The sequence below is a fragment of the Neoarius graeffei genome, chromosome 10 (assembly GCF_027579695.1).
Source record: "Neoarius graeffei isolate fNeoGra1 chromosome 10, fNeoGra1.pri, whole genome shotgun sequence".
Classification (NCBI taxonomy): domain Eukaryota; kingdom Metazoa; phylum Chordata; class Actinopteri; order Siluriformes; family Ariidae; genus Neoarius; species Neoarius graeffei.
The window spans coordinates 20,151,460-20,171,927 of record NC_083578.1 but is presented as its reverse complement, the minus strand read 5'-3'; the positions used below and the strand labels follow the sequence as shown (position 1 = coordinate 20,171,927).

The window sequence follows — 20,468 nt, the reverse complement described above, 5'->3', positions numbered from 1 at the left end:
ATTAAATCTGTTATTTTTAGTAATCCCATATACCCCTTTAAACACCAATTATTTTACTTTATATAACAGCAAGCTGTCACAGAGTCAGCATTGCCAGTATGTACTATATTGACTGGCCTTTCTGTATGATTATTACAGATCATCCTCCTAAATGGTTTATCAATAAACACACTCCGCACCTTGATTTATCTCTATTGCTATGCCAATATGAACTCTAGAGTCCTAAAAGGCCACAGCAACCTAAAGATGATGGATGATCACACCATGACTAGGGGTATGGCTCGTAATAAATTTGAGGCAGCTCATTATTATAAACAGTGATGTCGATTTCTTTCAGACAGACGTTCATAGGTGTAGCTGCTGAGTGAGCATGTACAGGCATTTTTCAGCATTTCAAATCATGAGAAACTTATTTCAATGTCAATTTAGATATTGCAATTAAAAAGAGTTGTAATTATATTTTTGTGACTCACTGAGGCTCTGTTTTGTAGGTTAGGACACACTAGAAACCACCAAAGGTATTTTATACAATGAACTGCGCCCAGTTTGTAGAACTCTACCTTGACCTTGAAGTAATACTTGAAGTGTTTGTCTGTCATATCTGTCGGTTTGCTCTCTCACACACCCACCTCATCCTGACCGAATGCAAGGGCCGGTGTTAGCTTTACTCGTGGTGATAAGTGCTAAACAAACTTGCTTGCCGTAGCCGTCGCTCCTCTCTCCTTTGTGTTCACACAATAGGAGTTCAGCATTCCTTTAGCCATCCGTTTCACCACCCGCCACGTCTTTCTCACACTCCCTGACAGGACAAGAGATGTTGATAAGAATATAATAGGGAATCAAACAATGCTAAGCTGGGAGCGATTATATTTAATTGCCCACGGTGGAGTGTTCACTATCAGTACTCCCTTGATGTTTGCCTTGGCCCTAAAAAGCTGCAAGCCCTCAACTTATTAAAGTCATCACGAATATATCAGATTGTCGCTAGTTTCCTGGTATTTACCGCTCAACTCTTTTCTGTTCTCGCTCGGAGTTTTTATGTGTAGGCTCTTTGTTGAAATGTTGTTAAACAGTGAGAACAGTTCTCCTGCATCCCTGTTGGTATCTTTTGGTAAAATCCCATAATAGTTTTTTTTCCCCCATTTTGAAGACAAATGACTTTCGATGTAAAAGTCCAGCTGTGATACAATCTCACATCGTGCTCCATGAAAACACACATTAATGACACATTAAATATGGCATCATGTAAAAATGACATATATACAATATGAATGAGCCACGTGTGTATGCTGTCCATGTCATTTAGGAGCATGGCTTTCACCTCCATGTGCATTTTAATATTTCTATACAGTATTTCTATATTTATAACCATGAGAAACGTGGTTTACATGGAACCATGAGAAACAAGATGCTCGGACGCCGGCTTCTGGATGCACTCCCCCCCCCCCCCATGTTTATTTTTGTCCACCTTGGACTGAGCGACAGTTTCCTTCTCACTAATCTATGTGTCAGTAGATCAATAATGCGCCTGCGTCCACATATCTAAAAGCCGTGTGCTTGGCCAAAACAAGAGAATATTCTCAATAACTGCGAAGCAAAACTTTCAATTTGTGGCTTTCTTCGTGTGGTTGTTTGAGCCAAAGAGATGCCACTCAGCCAGTTCAAAAGGCATTGAGGTTTGTTTTCTGGTGTTTCTTTTTGGAAACTTGCGGCTTTTGACATCCATAACCATCTATTGGCCGCACTGCTATATTGCCTCATATTATCCAGACTTGAGGAGAATTGTTTTTGGCAATGTGCACCGAAATTTCCCCACTGCAAAAGCCCTTAAAATGTGCTCAATTTACTCCTTACCTCCGACATCTAGCTTTTACAACTCCATGTCAGGCCCGTTCACAGCTCTTCACTAATTGCAATTAGAATAAAATTAAGCTGTGACAAGGCAGCGTTGTCACTGGCTTGATTGAGGCTGTCTTTTCCTCAGCACTCTCCCTGTCACTTGTGTTCGGCTAAAGAGGGAAAAGTTGAAGAAAACCTATTATGTACAATGAAGGGGTGTTTTCTTTGCCTGTTGTGTGTCTGTTAAGACAGCTGGATGGCTGGGTTGGAAAAGCTTCGCTGGTGCGTGTGTGTGTGTGTGTGTGTGTGTGTGTGTGTTTGAGGGGTGAGGTTGTTTTCTTTTGTCTGTTGGTCTTCACTGTTTGTCAGTATGAATAGAGTTGAAGGAAATGAAGGTGTGCTCATGAAGGTGTACTTATAATGTTAATAACAGTGATTTTTTTCCCCTAACAGTGAACACATTTACTCCGCCTTCTCTCTCTCTCTCTCTCTCTCTCTCTCTCTCTCTCTCTCTCTCTTACATACACATACATTGGTGCTAATTAGGTTCAGCCATTTGGGCTGAATCATTTACCCCGTATTTATTTTCAAAGCCGTCCACCGCAGCGCCTCTGTTTTCGGACACTGTCGAGCACTGTCAGCCTGACACGCTAATCACAGAGCTTCACGGCCTTTTCATTTTCATAAGAAGCCCTGACAAGCTTGTGTAAGCAAACGTAGCGAGACGCTTCTTAGACATCCAATTGTGCATGTTACGTCTGTTTAGAAAAAAACATCACAATTCCCCCCAGAGTTGGCACAAATTGTCCTGTCACAAAAAGTAAGCAAAAAAAAAAAAAAAAAGTCAGAAGAGCCACTTTGAAATGATTCTGACATGCCATAAATCATACCAACACTAGTGGCGAATCATACTTTCCGACCATCTAATTAATACATTATTTATTTACTTGACATACACCCACACATATGGCTATCACTCTCTGATGGTAAGCCATTTAACCAGCTGAGTGTTGGCCAAGAATTCTCTCTCTCTCTCTCTCTCTCTCTCTCTCTCTCTCTCTCTCTCTCTCTCATACTCACACACACACACACACACACACACACACACACACACACACACACACACACACACACACACACACACTTTTGAAAATAGTACCTAGTTGCTATATGTGTAGGATTTTACAAAATTCTTTTTCAATTATTTTAAGTTTCATGTCATTGGGCAAAATAATTTAATGCATATATAAAGGTTTCTCATCCTAATGACAGGGAACAGCGTCAAATATTGAAGGCGGAATTGATTTCAATTTGGAAGACATCAATAAAGCATTTTGTGGTTTCTTCTCATCTCATCTCATTATCTGTAGCCGCTTTATCCTGTTCTACAGGGTTGCAGGCAAGCTGGAGCCTATCCCGGCTGACTACGGGCGAAAGGTGGGGTGCACCCTGGACAAGTCGCCAGGTCATCACAGGGCTGACACATAGACACAGACAACCATTCACACTCACATTCACACCTACGGTCAATTTAGAGTCACCAGTTAACCTAACCTGCATGTCTTTGGACTGTGGGGGAAACCGGAGCACCCGGAGGAAACCCACGTGGACGCGTGGAGAACATGCAAACTCTGCACAGAAAGGCCCTCGCCGGCCATAGGGCTCGAACCCTGACCTTCTTGCTGTGAGGCGACAGTGCTAACCACTACATTATGGTTTCTTATGCACCTGATATCTCATCTCATCTCATTATCTCTAGCCGCTTTATCCTGTCCTACAGGGTCGCAGGCAAGCTGGAGCCTATCCCAGCTGACTACGGGCGAAAGGCGGGGTACACCCTGGACAAGTCGCCAGGTCATCACAGGGCCGACACATAGACACAGACAACCATTCACACTCACATTCACACCTACGGTCAATTTAGAGTCACCAGTTAACCTAACCTGCATGTCTTTGGACTGTGGGGGAAACCGGAGCACCCAGAGGAAACCCACGTGGATGCGGGGAGAACATGTAAACTCCGCACAGAAAGGCCCTCACCGGCCATGGGGCTCGAACCCTGGCCTTCTTGCTGTGAGGCGACAGTGCTAACCACTACATTGTGGTTTCTTATGCACCTGATATATATTTTATAATATAATTAATATTAATAATAGTGATTATTTTCCTAGGGTGAACACATACACACAATCCAGGTGAGGGTCAGTCTATGCCATCTCTCTCTCTCTCTCTCTCTCTCTCTCTCTCTCTCTCTCTCTCTCGCTGCCTCAGACTGCAGTGTAATTACACTACACACATTTATAAACACGCAGCAAGCATGTGTCTGTGTGTATCTGCGTGACTAAGTGTGTGTTCCAGTGTGTGGGTCTGTGAGTGTGCACCACAAGAATCGCTTGCACATGTGCTGTGGTGCAGAGATGAAGCAAAGAGTAGACTTTAAAAAAAAAAGTAGCTGCAGTTACTTGCTTTGGATTCTACACCATGCTTGTGTAAAATGTGTCATTCGAATGCACCGGCACCGTAACGCCGTTTTGGTCTGGTGTGGCTCTGACATGGCTACAGGATTGAATTATGTATGTAAGTAGTTTAAGTAGACTTGTTTGAGTATTTGTGATGTAATTGCTTCCACTTGGTTGGCTTGGATACAGTGACAGGCTCATTTAGGGAACCACAGCTTTTGGGCAGTGTGCAGCGCTGCCAATCAAATGCTGATAAAGGGGTGCTGGGAGCGTATTACGTATTTTTTTTTCCTGTTTGTTTGTTTTCCTTCACTTTTCACGGGGTTTAAATGCTCTTTTTCATCCCCACATCCTTTTGCACATTTTTATTACCCAAATGGGTTGCACGCTCATTTTTAGGGCCTCCTTCCCAATTGGAATTGCATTTCAGCACGCTGCCAGAACACATTCAGATGAATCGAGGGAACCAATGGTGTTGTGCTGACGTGTGTTTGAACCAGCTCGACAGTCATGTCTTTTACAGTGCAACATATTCTTTGTGTGAAAGACAAAAAAAAATAAGAGGTTGTATAATGGTTAGCTCCCACAAAAATGCAGTGCTTCTCATCAGACATGCGCGCGCGCACACACACACACACACACACACACACACAAAATGATCAACAGCCAATCCCGTGATACAATTATGAAAATTTCAACAAATTAACTCAAAAGCTGGATCTTGTATAATCATATACACGCTCCTTGCTAAACAACAGTTACAAAATTATGGCACAAAAATCAGACAGTATTATGAATGTAGGTTAAAAATGGCATTTGAGCGAATGAGATTAAATCAGAAGACCACCGATGGGAAAGTCTCATCTCATCTCATTATCTCTAGCCGCTTTATCCTTCTACAGGGTCGCAGGCAAGCTGGAGCCTATCCCAGCTGACTAAGGGCGAAAGGCAGGGTACACCCTGGACAAGTCGCCAGGTCATCACAGGGCTGACACATAGACACAGACAACCATTCACACTCACATTCACACCTACGGTCAATTTAGAGTCACCAGTTAACCTAACCTGCATGTCTTTGGACTGTGGGTGGAAACCAGAGCACCCGGAGGAAACCCACGCGGACACGGGGAAGAACATGCAAACTCCGCACAGAAAGGCCCTCGCCGGCCACGGGGCTCGAACCCAGGACCTTCTTATTGTGAGGCGACAGCGCTAACCACTACACCACCGTGCCGCCCCGATGGGAAAGTATTAAACACAAATAATCATGATATAAAAAAACAGACATTATATGAAAGCCGTCACCATTAAGACCCTTTTGTGCTCATGTGTCCTGACTGTAACTTGGCTGTATAATTGAAAATAGCATTTTCTTTGTGCGCATCTTCAAATATAGCACTTTCAAAACAGAACGATAAACATCTCTCAGTGCGGCAGAAAGCTCCTGGATCCCGCAGAATTGCTTTTTGTGTAAGTGAGCACTATGAAATGTGCCCGTGTCAAGTTCAATACAGAAGCACATGTTTGGTCATGGAGCCCCTCGTCAGCCTCACACACCTTCCATTCAGAAGATGAGACAGGAAAAGGAGGTGGCTTTCGGATGGTGGAGATCAGTATACTCCTGCAACACAGCCCAATAATCCCAGAGCGCAGCCCTCTTCCTCTCCTCCCCTGCCCACGAATGAATGAACGGCACACAGAGAGTGGTGAACTCACACGAGCTCCCATTATCTCCTGAAACCTGGAACAGACTCGGCTCTCATCTGAGCCGTGGCTTGAAAAGACACTGGCTGTATTCTGGTGCGTGCCTCTCTAGATAAATATTCCTGAAGCCCCCTAATACCACATCTCCTCCTCCAACTGTCTGCGCTGAGCAAAATTTCCTGCTCCCGTGAGTTAATGTCAAATCTATGAGCCTTTCATTTCAGTAACACAAAGAGGGGGCTTCAGCCTGCGTGTGCCCGTCAGTGGGGGGGTGCAGGGGTCAAACGATGGACTCCTGTCTCATCACTCAGTGGACGCTTTATGCTTTCTGCTCATCAAGTTTCAGCCCCTGCTATATGGCTATTAAAAAGACAGCTAAAAAAAAAACCCAACGTGAATTGATGTCCTTATTCATATATTAATATTAATACTCATGTCCTGTCCTTGTGTTAGTTTAGTATTACACATGTGATTTTAAACTGACTTGGGGTTTAATACTCTTTTTTCTTTTCCTCTACAGCAAATGCTGAATGATCACGAAGTATCGTCTCAGGATAGCTGCATCAGAAAGGTAGGCCTCAGTGTGTGTCTGTGCTCTGAAGAACAAAATCACTGATCATCACACACTCAAACTGTAGATGCCCAAGGTTCACAAGCATGGGAGTCTTATTTACCCTCATCACCGATAACACTAAAATGAAAGCTATCAAGTAAAAAAAAAAAAGTCTTGTGAATGCAGTCATAATTTCGATTTAAACATCTGTCAGAAAACATGAACGTACCTGACATTGTTTATTTCTCCCAAACTTCTGAACTTAAAATCACATTTCAGACTCCTTTTTTTTTTTTTAACCTCACTGGATAGATTTTACTTTGGAGATAAACAGAGAATCTCTCTTTACTGTATATACTGATTCCAAGACATGTTCCACCAAAGGCTAAGGGTTAGGTTTAAGAGGTGATAAATTTATTGTAGGGGTGGCAAGCTTCGTTTCTTTTATGGCCTGTGTGAGAAGGTCGAGGTGGTGGTCGGGAGTAGAAGAAAGGAGTTCAAGTGTAAAAGCAATGGAGCATGAAAGAACAATGGCAAGACACCTGCTCGGAGAATCAGCATGAGTCTCATGTGAAAACCACCTAAGAGCCAGCTGAAGTGTGTGGCTATAGTTAATGACTCTCACCAGGCATAACGCTTTCGGAAAACACGGGGACGTATTTTGTAATGTTTTAAAATCTCTCCCTTTGAGGCTTTTATTCTATCAGAAAGGCATTAATGATGAGGTAAAGAATCCACGATTGTTTAATTTGACACTGCATCATGTCATCATGTTGTGGCATGCATAGCATATTTGTCGCTTTTTCCCCTTTCATTCAAATTATCCATAATAATCATTATGACTCATTAACAGGTGCTTAAAAATAATTAAAAAAGTAAACTTAGATGGTGAAGTGTAATTGGCGTTTTTTTTGTTTTTTTAAAAAGAACAACATTAATAATAACGCTAATAACACTGGTGTGTAATTTGTGCATGTTTGTCAATCCGGAACGCTCCTCCATTAAAATCATCCATGCCACATTATCTATAATATCATCATCTCTCTTTTCTCTTTCAATAATACACTCCTGACCCTCCTAAAGACAACAAGCCAAAGAGGCGGTTTTATTTCCCGAGCTGAAAAGCCTTCTTAGCCGCAATCCCACAGGATGGGATAGATATAGGGAGAAAGGGAAGGTGAGAGGGATGAGGGGATAGAGGCTCAGCTCTTCTTTCATTTATTTATCCTCCTTCTCCAAACACAAACAGTTTCCAGACTCGCGGCTGGAGATGCCTATCGACGGCGGTGGGAGATAGGATCTGCCTTATTGCCCATGATCGCCTGGGTATTCATGCACCCCCTTTCCACTCTCACACACACTAATATTTCAGCTTCCCCGAAGCCGCCAGATGTAATCTGACTGCTCACACTTTGTCCAACGAGTGTGAGTGTGTGTGTGCATGTGTGCATCTGTATCTGTGGGGTTTTTGTGTGTGTGTGTGTGTGGGGGGGGGGGGGGGGGGGGGGGTCTTACAAACATGTAAGCTCACAGTGATCTGGCAATGATAACACTGAGCGACATAAATTCATTATAGAAAATCAATGGCTTGTAATTGCATTTAGAACTGATCCAAAAAGAAGCCCGGGCAGATCCCCTGCAGCATTGTCCTGCGTCTGGCCTGACTCAAAATTAAAACATTTACACCATTTGGACTGTCTTATAAATGTGAAGGGCCTAAAGCAAGCCTGTGATGCTTTAATGGGAAAGAGATTAATGACTCTTTTGACAAGCACCCAGAGATCACGTTAATGTCTTTCTGGCCCTTACTGCCACGAGTCCTTTTCTTTAGGTTAGAAAAATGACCACTGCTATCTTATCTTGTAATGTTTGTATTTACAAAAAAGCTAGCGTCAAATAATATGCATCTTCGACATTCCTGGATGTGAGAGCATGGTGATGAAGCTTTGCCTTTCATGTTAAGGCTGCCTCCTTTTGTTAAGTTCGTTTGCACAGGGTCAGGTCATAGCTTTAACACTTTCTTTTCCCTCCGATAAGAAACAAAAGGAGCAGAACATAGGGGGAGTGGTTAGACAAGCTGGACTTGGGTCAGCAGTATAAGCAGAGAGGGTCACCAGATGGGTAAATAGACCTTTAATGTTTGCTTTATCAAGCCAGGAAAATTTCCCTCCTGTAAAGATTCCAACTCTAACGATCCGTCAAATTTATGATGGGCTTATTATGCCCCAGAAACACATTACAGGTCAGGACGAGCGCTTTTCTGACCTGCGGGCAGCTCGCTCCAAATGTGATGATTGATTGATAATTATGATAATTTGTTTGAAATGATTATCTGGATACAATAATCACTAGCGTGCAACACCCCACCCACCCCCAGTCGCATGGCATTTTTCTTCCCTTCTGCATTTTCACCCACTCGTAATGCAGGGCCATCAGAAATGGCCTCAGGTTATGGAAGGGATAGAAACAGGGGCCTCCCAATTCGGTCCCCAGGGCCCAGGGGGGCCCCGTTGATGAATGATGACCCAGAGGAGGCTGAAATCAGAGGAGAATAAACAGGGGAAAGAAGAGGAGGAGAGGGACAGGGGGAAGGCTGGTAACTATCTGTAGCAGAGGGCAATTATACGCCAGGCCAGGCTGCCCCTGGGGCAGCGGCATGAACCGAAGAATGCAGAGGGCTCAGGATACTGACCACCCAACACACACACACACACACACACACACACACACACACACACACACACACACACACACACACTGCTCTAAGAGAGGTGGGAAGAAAGAGGACAGTCTGAGAAAAACATTTCTTCCAGAAATTTCTGTTCATCGTCTGTCCAATAACAAATGACCAGGACATGGTTATAATTAAGAAACATGTCTTGAAGGAATGAGTAAAACAAATTCTGAGAAGAACTGACAAGATTCCAAAGTCAATTAGGTTCTTAATTTAGGTTTTTTTTCCTTTTTTTTCAAAAGCCCCTCATTTTAACTGTCAGTCGAGGATCTTTGTGTGTGTGTGTGTGTGGTGTGTGTGTGTGTGTGTGTGTGTGTGTGTGTGTGTGTTCAGGAATGTGACTCCAGTGAACAACATGCCTGTTCAATTAAAACGGAAAGCCTTTTTATGCGCTTCAGCAGCAGACTGTCAAAAAACACTCAGCAATTGGATGTCGTTGGCTTTTTCTGTCACCAAGAGGGGAGGAGGCCTCTGTAGAAATAATATTTGTGGTTTTTTTTAGTAGGACTAGGAGATGACTTAATGATAATATCCTTTCTTTCTTCTCCTGGCTCAGTTACACTCTAACTGACAATCTGCTTTTTCCTCTGGAGCTTGCTGAAGTGCATTGTGTACACACACACACACACACACACACTTACTTGAGGGGGCACTCAGTCACTGAGTCAGACACCCACAAGAGCTCTCAGATTGAATTTCAGTATTCAAAAAAAAAATTATATATACAGTGTATATATATATATATATATATATATATATATATATATATATATATATATATATATATATATATATATATATTCCAAACTTTAATTGAAATAAATTTATTCATAGAAAAACAAATCCCTCATCAAAAAATAATTATTTTCAACAAAAACCAAAGTGCCACAATTATTGGCACCCCTGCATTTAATACTTTGTACAACTTCCTTTTGGCAGTAAAACAGCACTGAGTCTTCTCCTATAACATTTTATAAGGTCGGAGATACAGAGCAGGGCATCTGAGATCATTCCTCTTTATAGAATCTCTCCGGATCATCCAGGGTCCTCGGCCCTCTCTTGTGCACTCTCCTCTTCAGTTCATCCCACAGGTTTTCAGTGGAGTTCAGGTCAGGGGACTGAGATGGCCAGGGCAGAAGCTTGATTCTGTGCTCCATTAACCATTTTTGTGTTGATTTGGACATATGCTTTGGATCCCTCTCCTGCTGGAAGATCCAGTGACGACCCAGTTTTAGTTTCCTGGCAGAGGCAGCCAGATTTTGATTTAAAATGTCCTGGTATTTCATGGAGCCCATGATGTCATGTACCACACAAGGTTTCCAGGGCCTTTGGAGGAAAAGCAGCCCCACAACATCACAGAACTTCCACCGTATTTTACAGTTGTGATAAGGTTCTTTTCATTATAGCCATCCTTCTTTTTATGCCAAGCCCACCTTGAGGATTTATGGCCAAAAAGTTCCATTTTTGTTACATCAGACCAAAGAACATGGTTCCAGTCAAAGTTGTAGTTGCATTTAACAAACTTTAATTTTGTGTTTATGTCTGTGATGAACTGACAGAAGAAGCTTTTTTTTTTCTGGCATACCTTCCAAATAGTTTGTTGGCATGGAGGTGGCATCTGATGGTGGTTTTGGAGACTTGGAAACCCAGATATTTTATTTTTACTTCTAATTCATCAGCAGTGATTCTTGGGGATGTTTTTTCCCCCTCTCATATTATCCTCCTCACTGTACGTGGGGGCAAAATAAGCTTGGGTTCCCTTCCAGGCAAGTTTGTAACAGTTCCAGTTGGTGTCCACTTTTATTATTATTATTATTATTATTATGGGGCGGCACGGTGGTGTAGTGGTTAGCGCTGTCGCCTCACAGCAAGAAGGTCCGGGTTCGAGCCCCGGGGCCGGCGAGGGCCTTTCTGTGTGGAGTTTGCATGTTCTCCCCGTGTCCGCATGGGTTTCCTCCGGGTGCTCCGGTTTCCCCCACAGTCCAAAGACATGCAGGTTAGGTTAACTGGTGACTCTAAATTGACCGTAGGTGTGAATGTGAGTGTGAATGGTTGTCTGTGTCTATGTCTCAGCCCTGTGATGACCTGGCGACTTGTCCAGGGTGTACCCCGCCTTTCGCCCGTAGTCAGCTGGGATAGGCTCCAGCTTGCCTGCGACCCTGTAGAACAGGATAAAGCGGCTAGAGATAATGAGATGAGATTATTATTATTATTATTATTATTATTATTATTATTAACTTGCCTGGGACGGAGTTCACTAGGGGGCAAGGTATTGTTTTCGGTTGGGTTTCTTTGTTTTTTTGTTAACGATATTATGGGAAAACGCCTGGATCAGTCTTCATAAAACTTTCAGGATAGATGGGCATTGGTCTCAAATAGCACCTCCAACATTTTGAGGGTCATCAGATCAAGGTCACCAAAAAGGTCAAAATTGTTTTTGTTGTGGCTACTGCCTCATATAGAGGCACTAGCCACTATGTCATCGTGCTATAAGAGTGTAACAGTCGCACACTGCGCATGTGCATACATGTGTTCCGATTAAAATGGCCAGTGAGTGTATACAATTCGGTTCACCATTCAGAATAAATGGACTAGACTAAAGAAATCGCTTTCAGACATGTTTATGCTTATTACAGAGGGAAAGTGCGTTCCACTGAGCTCTAGCGTCGGGCCGTTTCCGGGCAATAAGAGTTTGGGTCATGGCGACAGCGTGTGTATGTCAGCCTCGGTTTGGAGGTTTCAGTTTCGAAAACTGTAACAGGTAAGGGTAGGATAATATAAAGTACAGACACTTGGTATATTTTACTTCTGTGATTTTTAAATTGTTCATTTTTAGATTACGCTTCATTTTTGTGGCTACTGCTTCATAGAGTAAATATGTATATGCTATATTTACTGTATGGGCATAGTATCAGAAAACAATTTTATTTATAAGCAGTGGCCACATGTACCCATAGGGTACCTTTTTTTTTGCAATATCTTCCTTCATATTCATCATAAGTGCTACCGGGCAAGGTTTGTTTTGCCTGGCAACACTTATTATTATTATTATTATTATTATTATTATTATTATTATTATTATTGTTCTAACAGTAGAGATGAGCATTTTTCAGAGTGTAGCTTTTTTTAATAACCATTCCCTGACTTATGAAGGTCAACACAACTTCTCCTTCATTTGCTTTGTGGATTCTCTTATCTTTCCCATGTTGATGGATGACTAAAGGAATTTGGCCTCTGTGTCATCTCATATTTGTTCCTCAGTTAAATCAGGAAGTCATGGATTACAGTCTGTGATGACCTGGCGACTTGTCCAGGGTGTACCCCGCCTTTTGCCCGTAGTCAGCTGGGATAAGCTCCAGCTTGCCTGCGACCCTGTAGAACAGGATAAAGCAGCTACAGATAATGAGATGAGATTGATTACAGTTTGAAAGTTCCTACACACTCCAATCAACTAAAAAATGTACAATTTAGATGGGAGACATGCTTCAGGAAAATGGAGGGTGTACAAAGTATTAAATGCAGGGGTGCCAATAACAGTGGCAGATGTCTTTTTGTTGAAAATAATTGTGTATTGATGAAGGATTTGTTTTTCTTTGAATACATTTATTTCAGTTAAAGGTTTGGATTTTTCTCATTTTTTCAGTGTGAGATGAAGCGACTTCACCAAAAGATGGATTATTTTCTAACCCTTTTTTAGAAACAAGAGGTGCTAATAATTATGGAGGGCACTGTGTGTGTGCATGGGTGTGTGTGTGTGTGGGGGGGGGGGGGGGGGGTTGTATAATATACAACCCCAATTCCAAAAAAGTTGGGATACTGTGTAAAACAAATAAAAACAGAATGTGAAGATTTGCAAATCATGGAAACCGTATATTTCACTGAAAATCGTACAAAGGCAACATATCAAATGTTGAAACTGAGAAATTTTATCGTTTTTTGAAAATAGATAGATAGATAGATAGATAGATAGATAGATAGATAGATAGATAGATAGATAGATAGATAGATAGATAGATAGATCGATCGATCCAAGTTGGGTATGGAAAAAGCAAATAAAAAAAGAAAGCAGTGATTTCTAAATATACTTTGACTTGCATTTCATTGCAGACAGTATGAACTCAAGATATTTCATGTTTTGTCTGGTCAACTTCATTTCATTTGCTACTATCCATCCATTCCTGCATTTCATGCCTGCAGCATATTCCAAAAAAAGTTGGAACAGGCTAGTAATGAGGTGAAACAATTAAATATTGATGTAATTTGAAACAGGTGGTGCTAACAGGTAATTATAATCATGATACGCTATAATATCACTATCCAGGGAAGGTCTAGTCTTTGAGGAGCAAAGGATGAGCCAAGGATCTCCAGTTTGTTAACAAATACGTGAGGAATTTATCAAAATGCTTAAAAACAATGTTCCTCAAAACAGGGGCATCAGAAGCATTTTTAATGTGGGGGGCCACACTGGCGGGGGGTGTGGGGTCCTCCCCCAGAAAATTTTTAATTAATTAGATGCCATTTCCTGCATTCTGGTATATTTTTAACAGGCTGTTAAACACCTAATTTTCCCAGAAAAGTCACTTAATTCAATGACTATTTTAGAGACTCAACAATAAGTCCTCATTCAACTAGTTCATATATTCATCAGCCTGTTTTTAAACCCACCGCTACGCCTAAGATAATGAGATGAATGTGACACAATTTATCACCAACAATGACTTTATTGGTGCATTTTACTTATTTTGTGTTTCCTTTTTTAATTTAGTTTTAGATGTAATACAACATGCCACTGTGCCGAGCAATAGTGACACTCAACTGTATGTTTAAAAATAAGAATATTCACAATTTCACACAATGAACAGGCATGACATGGCATCATGCAAACTTCATAACACAAAATCACACTGTGTCAAGCAACGGTGACACATAAAAAATAACTTCACACAATGAACAGGTGCAATTTTGTTCACCACCAACAGTGACTTTAGTGGGTGCATTTTACTTTTTTCCGATTTAGTGATGCTCATAACAAAAATGACACGGCATCATGCAGTCTTCATAACACAAAATTACACTGTGTCAAGCAATGACGCATAAAAGAGAACTTCACACAATGAACAAGTGCAGTTTTGTCAACCTACATGCAATGGTGGTACTACAGTAACATTTACAGATTAGTATAACAAATAGATTTATAGATATAATTCCTTCTTACATTGGTGCCACCACAATTTCTAATTTTGAGGGCATATAAACAAAAGAATAAGGTTTTAGCAAAAGCTAGACATTGTGAGGTGGCAGTGGGGCTGACGTCACCTCCTCCACTTTCGAGCAGCTGCACCAAAATTTCTCTGCTTGTGCTGAGATTCACTTGCGTGCGGTGAGTTGTTGTAGGTAACGCCCAGAAAACCTGGAGTGGGTTTTCAGTGGTATGTGTATTCTCTTGTCGATCGAGTGGAATGGATTTTTTCACGAAGCAATAGAAATGGTGCTGGGTGAACTAATATTTTATGTTAAATGTGTGTTGGTTGGGGGGAGGGGATCCAAACAAAGAATTATGAAATGTGAAGGGGACATGTCCCCTTCACATTCAATGGTGGTGACGCCCATGCCTCAAAGAAATATAGGAAGGAATTTGGATATTTCACCCTCTATGATGCATAATATCTTTAAAAAGATTCAAGGAAGCTGGAGGAATTTTGGTGCTGAAAGGGCAAGGGCGCAAGCCTAAGCTGAACACCTCCGATTCCTCAGATGGGACTTCATGAACAACCATCATTCGTCTATAGCTGATATAACCACATGGGCTCAGGATTACTTTGGCCAACCTTTGACAAGCACTACAGTATAGAGTAAATAAAACTTTACTGTGCAAAAGGATGCCTGATGTTAACTGTGTCCAGACGTGCAGTTGACTTCTCTGGGCTCAGAGGCATCTGGGATGGACCATCACACAGTGGAAATGTGTCTTGTCAACAGACAGATCAGTATTTCAGGTATGTTTTGGAGAAATGGACACTGTGTGCTCCGGATGAAAGATGAACAAGGCCATCCAGACTGTTACTAGCAACAAGTCCAAAAGCCAGGGTGTGTCATAATATGGGGTTGTGTTAGTGTCCTTGGCAAAGGTAACTTACTCTCTGATGGCAGCATTAATGCAGAAAAGTAGATTGAGATTTTGGAGCAACACATGCTACCTTCAATATGACATCTTTTTCAGAAAGATTTCAACAAGACAATGCAAAACCACATTCTGCACATTACAAAGGCATGGCTATGGAAGAAGAGGGTGCCTGTCCCCTCTGTCCCCAATAGAGAATGGGAGGCAAATTTTGAAATGAAAAATATGACAAAAATGACTCTGTACCTTTGCACACCTTAAGACCTGTTTGCAGGAAGAATGGGACAAAATCACACCGGAAACACTTCATCATTTGGTGTCTTCAGTCCCTGAACATCTTCTAAGTGTTGTGAGAAGGAAATGGCAACATTATAAAATGGTACAACCCTGATTCCAAAAAAGTTGGGACAAAGTACAAATTGTAAATAAAAACGGAATGCAATAATTTACAAATCTCAAAAACTGATATTATATTCACAATAGAACATAGACAACATATCAAATGTCGAAAGTGAGACATTCTGAAATTTCATGCCAAATATTGGCTCATTTGAAATTTCATGACAGCAACACATCTCAAAAAAGTTGGGACAGGGGCAATAAGAGCTGGAAAAGTTAAGGGTACAAAAAAAGGAACAGCTGGAGGACCAAATTGCAACTCATTAGGTCAATTGGCAATAGGTCATTAACATGACTGGGTATAAAAAGAGCATCTTGGAGTGGCAGCGACTCTCAGAAGTAAAGATGGGAAGAGGATCACCAATCCCCCTAATTCTGCACCGACAAATAGTGGAGCAATATCAGAAAGGAGTTCGACAGTGTAAAATTGCAAAGAGTTTGAACATATCATCATCTACAGTGCATAATATCATCAAAAGATTCAGAGAATCTGGAAGAATCTCTGTGTGTAAGGGTCAAGGCCGGAAAACCATACTGGGTGCCCATGATCTTCAGGCCCTTAGACGGCACTGCATCACATACAGGCATGCTTCTGTATTGGAAATCACAAAATGGGCTCAGGAATATTTCCAGAGAACATTATCTGTGAACACAATTCACCGTGCCATCCGCCGTTGCTAGCTAAAACTCTATAGTTCAAAGAAGAAGCCGTATCTAAACATGTTCCAGAAGCGCAGACGTCTTCTCTGGGCCAAGGCTCATTTAAAATGGACTGTGGCAAAGTGGAAAACTGCTCTGTGGTCAGACGAATCAAAATTTGAAGTTCTTTATGGAAATCAGGGACGCCGTGTCATTCGGACTAAAGAGGAGAAGGACGACCCAAGTTGTTATCAGCGCTCAGTTCAGAAGCCTGCATCTCTGATGGTATGGGGTTGCATTAGTGCGTGTGGCATGGGCAGCTTACACATCTGGAAAGACACCATCAATGCTGAAAGGTATATCCAGGTTCTAGAGCAGGGGTGGCCAACCAGTTGGAGACCAAGAGCCACATTTTTTACTGTATTACCGCAAAGAGCCACATCATACACATGGGCACACGAACATCACCCATCCCTTCCTCTCTCTCTCACACACACACACCTCTGCTCAGCCAGATTAATAGTAAATGTTACACACCAACATATTTACTCCTACAGTACTAAGACCACAGGCTGAGGCCAGTCATTTTTAACAATGAACATTGTGTGCACTTACTATGCATGCTGCTTAGTGGGACTCATGGCATTACCAAAAAAAAGCCACACCATACACATGACCACACATGTGTACCATACATGTGACCCCCCTCGCTCTCTCTCTCCCTCACAGACGCACATACTCAAGCACGCACCTCTGCTCAGCCAGATTAATAGTAAATGTCACACGCCAACATGAGAGAAATTTACTCCTTCAGTCAGTACTAATACCACAGGCCAGTCATTTACAGCAATCAATATTGTGTGCACTTACTATGCATGTTGCTTAGTGGGACTTCTGACATTCCTTGCCTTGAACAATCCTCTTCAAATCTGGCTTGTATTCCGTCGTTGCCACTCGAAGCAGTTCTTTCACATGGGTTTCAGTCAGAACAGAACGATGCTTTGACTTCACGTGTTTCATGGTAGAGAACACAGACTCGCAGACGTATGTTGACCCAAACATTGACAGTATCTTAAGCGCAGCCTGTTTCACATTCGGGTATTTTTCCAATGGCACACTTTTCCAAAACTCAATGGTGCCTTCCCTCAAAACAGGTTTCAGTTGGTCTTCCTCACGAAGATCGATCATCTCCAACTCAACCGCAGCCTCATCAAGCAGGGCTTTCAAACAGTCCATCTCCACATTGAATGGGTCGACGAGGAACGTAACCTGTGGCCTTTTCAGTTGTATATCATGGAACCGGGTTACAAAGCTTTCGTGCAGGTTTTCAATTAGTGTTGCATATCTGGCTCCTTGCTTATTCAGGGTGGCGGGAAGCTTTGAAATGAGCTAATGACGACTGACATATAAGGCAGAATGGCTTGCCATTACGTTCAACAAAAAAGTATAAACTCTCCCACTCTGTTAAAAATGTCCTATGTTCGTCTTCATATTTTCGTTTTGCTGTGCATTTTTTCATTGCCATTTTGAGAGGCTACTTGACACAAGATATACCTTGCCCAAAAACTTAGCGATTATCTCACGCACATGCGCATTTGACATGACCTGAAAATACCGTAATATACCCAAGCAAAGCGAAGATGTATTTGACGAAAATACCATACTGAACTCAAGCAAAGCGCACACGCACATAAAAAAAACCACAAACACAAACTTCGATATGAATGTAAGAGCCGCATGACACCGGGCAAAGAGCCGCATGCGGCTCGCGAGCCGCGGGTTGGCCACCCAAGTTCTAGAGCAACATATGCTCCCATCCAGACGACGTCTCTTTCAGGGAAGACCTTGCATTTTCCAACATGACAATGCCAAACCACATACTGCATCAATTACAGCATCATGGCTGCATAGAAGAAGGGTCCGGGTACTGAACTGGCCAGCCTGCAGTCCAGATCTTTCACCCATAGAAAACATTTGGCGCATCATAAAACGGAAGATACGACAAAAAAGACCTAAGACAGTTGAGGAACTAGAATCCTACATTAGACAAGAATGGGTTAACATTCCTATCCCTAAACTTGAGCAACTTGTCTCCTCAGTCCCCAGACGTTTACAGACTGTTGTAAAGAGAAAAGGGGATGTCTCACAGTGGTAAACATGGCCTTGTCCCAACTTTTTTGAGATGTGGTGTTGTCATGAAATTTAAAATCCCCTCATTTTTCTCTTTAAATGATACATTTTCTCAGTTTAAACATTTGATATGTCATCTATATTCTATTCTGAATAAAATATGGAATTTTGAAACTTCCACATCATTGCATTCTGTTTTTATTTCCAATTTGTACTTTGTCCCAACTTTTTTGGAATCGGGGTTGTAAATGTCCCAATGTTTTTGAAATATGTTGCAAGAAACAAAAGTATTGATTTAAAAAAAATACATCCGGTATCAAATAATGTGTCGTTGTATTGTTTTGAGTGCAATACGGGTCAAAGATTATTTACAAATCATTGTTTTCAGTTTTAATTTCAATTTCAACATACCACTGAATACCCAACTTTTTCTAATTTTGGGGTTGATATATAGAGAGAGGATATAACACAGTTGCCTGAAGATATGAAATTTATCATCAAGTGTTGAATTATACGTATTCACAAGTGAGCAAAGAGAATGGGCAAAAATATTATTAACATGAGAAGATAAACGTCATATTTTCATGGCACTGTGTAGTGTTATTTATATTATTTGGACACATCCACAAAAAAAACCCAAAAAAAAACCACGCAAGTTAATCAAAAGAATTTTCATTTTAAACCAGTTTGCCATTTTAACAACGCGCGTCAAGTCAGTGGGCAAAAACACTGGGAGTGACGTCATCGGAGGGAAATATCGGAAAATATGTCACTCAGATCTGTAATGTATTTTGTATGAAAAATACGAGTTTTTCAACATGAGAAAATAAGCTTCATATCTTCAAGCCAGCGTGTGATTTTCTTTTTATTATATAGACACATTCACAAAAAAGTACCCAAATTTATCAAAACAATTCATCAATTTCCTCACAAGTGACATGGAGAGATTTATGTCACGGTTTTTGGTTTTCCATTTCCCGGATGTATCGTGTATGAAAAGTACGAGTGGTATATTTTCCAGTAAAACACTCATTTACGCATAGGGTTTTTTTGTCCCAGTATTTTTACTTTTCTACATTGTAGGACAATACTGAAGACATCAAAACTATGAAATAACATATGGAACATATACTGTATAAAATTATGTGGTAAACAAATAAACGTTCAGAAACAAAATATGTTTCATATTTATTTATTTATTTTAGTTGTATTATACCCCATGTAGTGAGCATATAATAAAATGAATCTCAGGTAGTGTAAAAATCTATGTATATTAATTATTAGCAATGAGAGAGGATGTGGGTAAAAATAAAACAAACCTGAAAATTTCCACTTTCTAAGCTTTTACCTTTTCAATTAATCTGATACTGCTTCCTTCCGCTTTCCTTTACTTCTGAATACACATGATCCAGCGTTTTTCAACCCGGTCCTGTCTTAGCGTATGTCTTTTTTTTTTTGACAAGAGCAGAAAACAAACATGCCTTTCTGCCCTCTCTGTGGGAACTGTCCTTCAATGGATAGAATGCTGTCATTATGCATGATCTTCTTAGCATTCCCAGTTCCAGATGCTTGGGTACAGTGTGTGCATGGAAAGGCCAGTGTGTAAGCATGAGAGAGAGAGAGAGAGAGAGAGAGAGAGAGAGAGAGAGAGAGAGAGAGAGAGAGTGTATGGAGTTGTCCATTGTGGCATGTGTATGGCTGCACACACCCCACTGCTACACTGGAATTCAAGTGGGAGAGTGAGATGAGGAAAGATGGAAAGAGGGAGAGAGGGAGAGATCGAGGGATGAGAGGAAGAGGCGAGAAGGGAAATGGAAGACTGCTGAAAGGGCAAAATATTAGCTTTCATGCACTGCTCTCACACTCGCGCCCTTTCTTTCACAATCTTTC

General features: G+C 41.4%; 1 protein-coding gene across 8 annotated transcripts in view; it reads left to right on the top strand.

Annotated features, from left to right (window-relative positions):
* prdm16 (PR domain containing 16) overlaps positions 1 to 20,468 on the top strand; it is a 225,842-nt gene that overhangs the window by 105,318 nt on the left and 100,056 nt on the right. For all 8 annotated transcript variants that reach the window (XM_060931494.1, XM_060931486.1, XM_060931487.1 and 5 more), the window contains one exon: positions 6,523 to 6,573. In XM_060931494.1, coding sequence (XP_060787477.1) covers positions 6,523 to 6,573 — 51 coding nt within the window. The remainder of the gene's footprint in view (positions 1 to 6,522; positions 6,574 to 20,468) is intronic.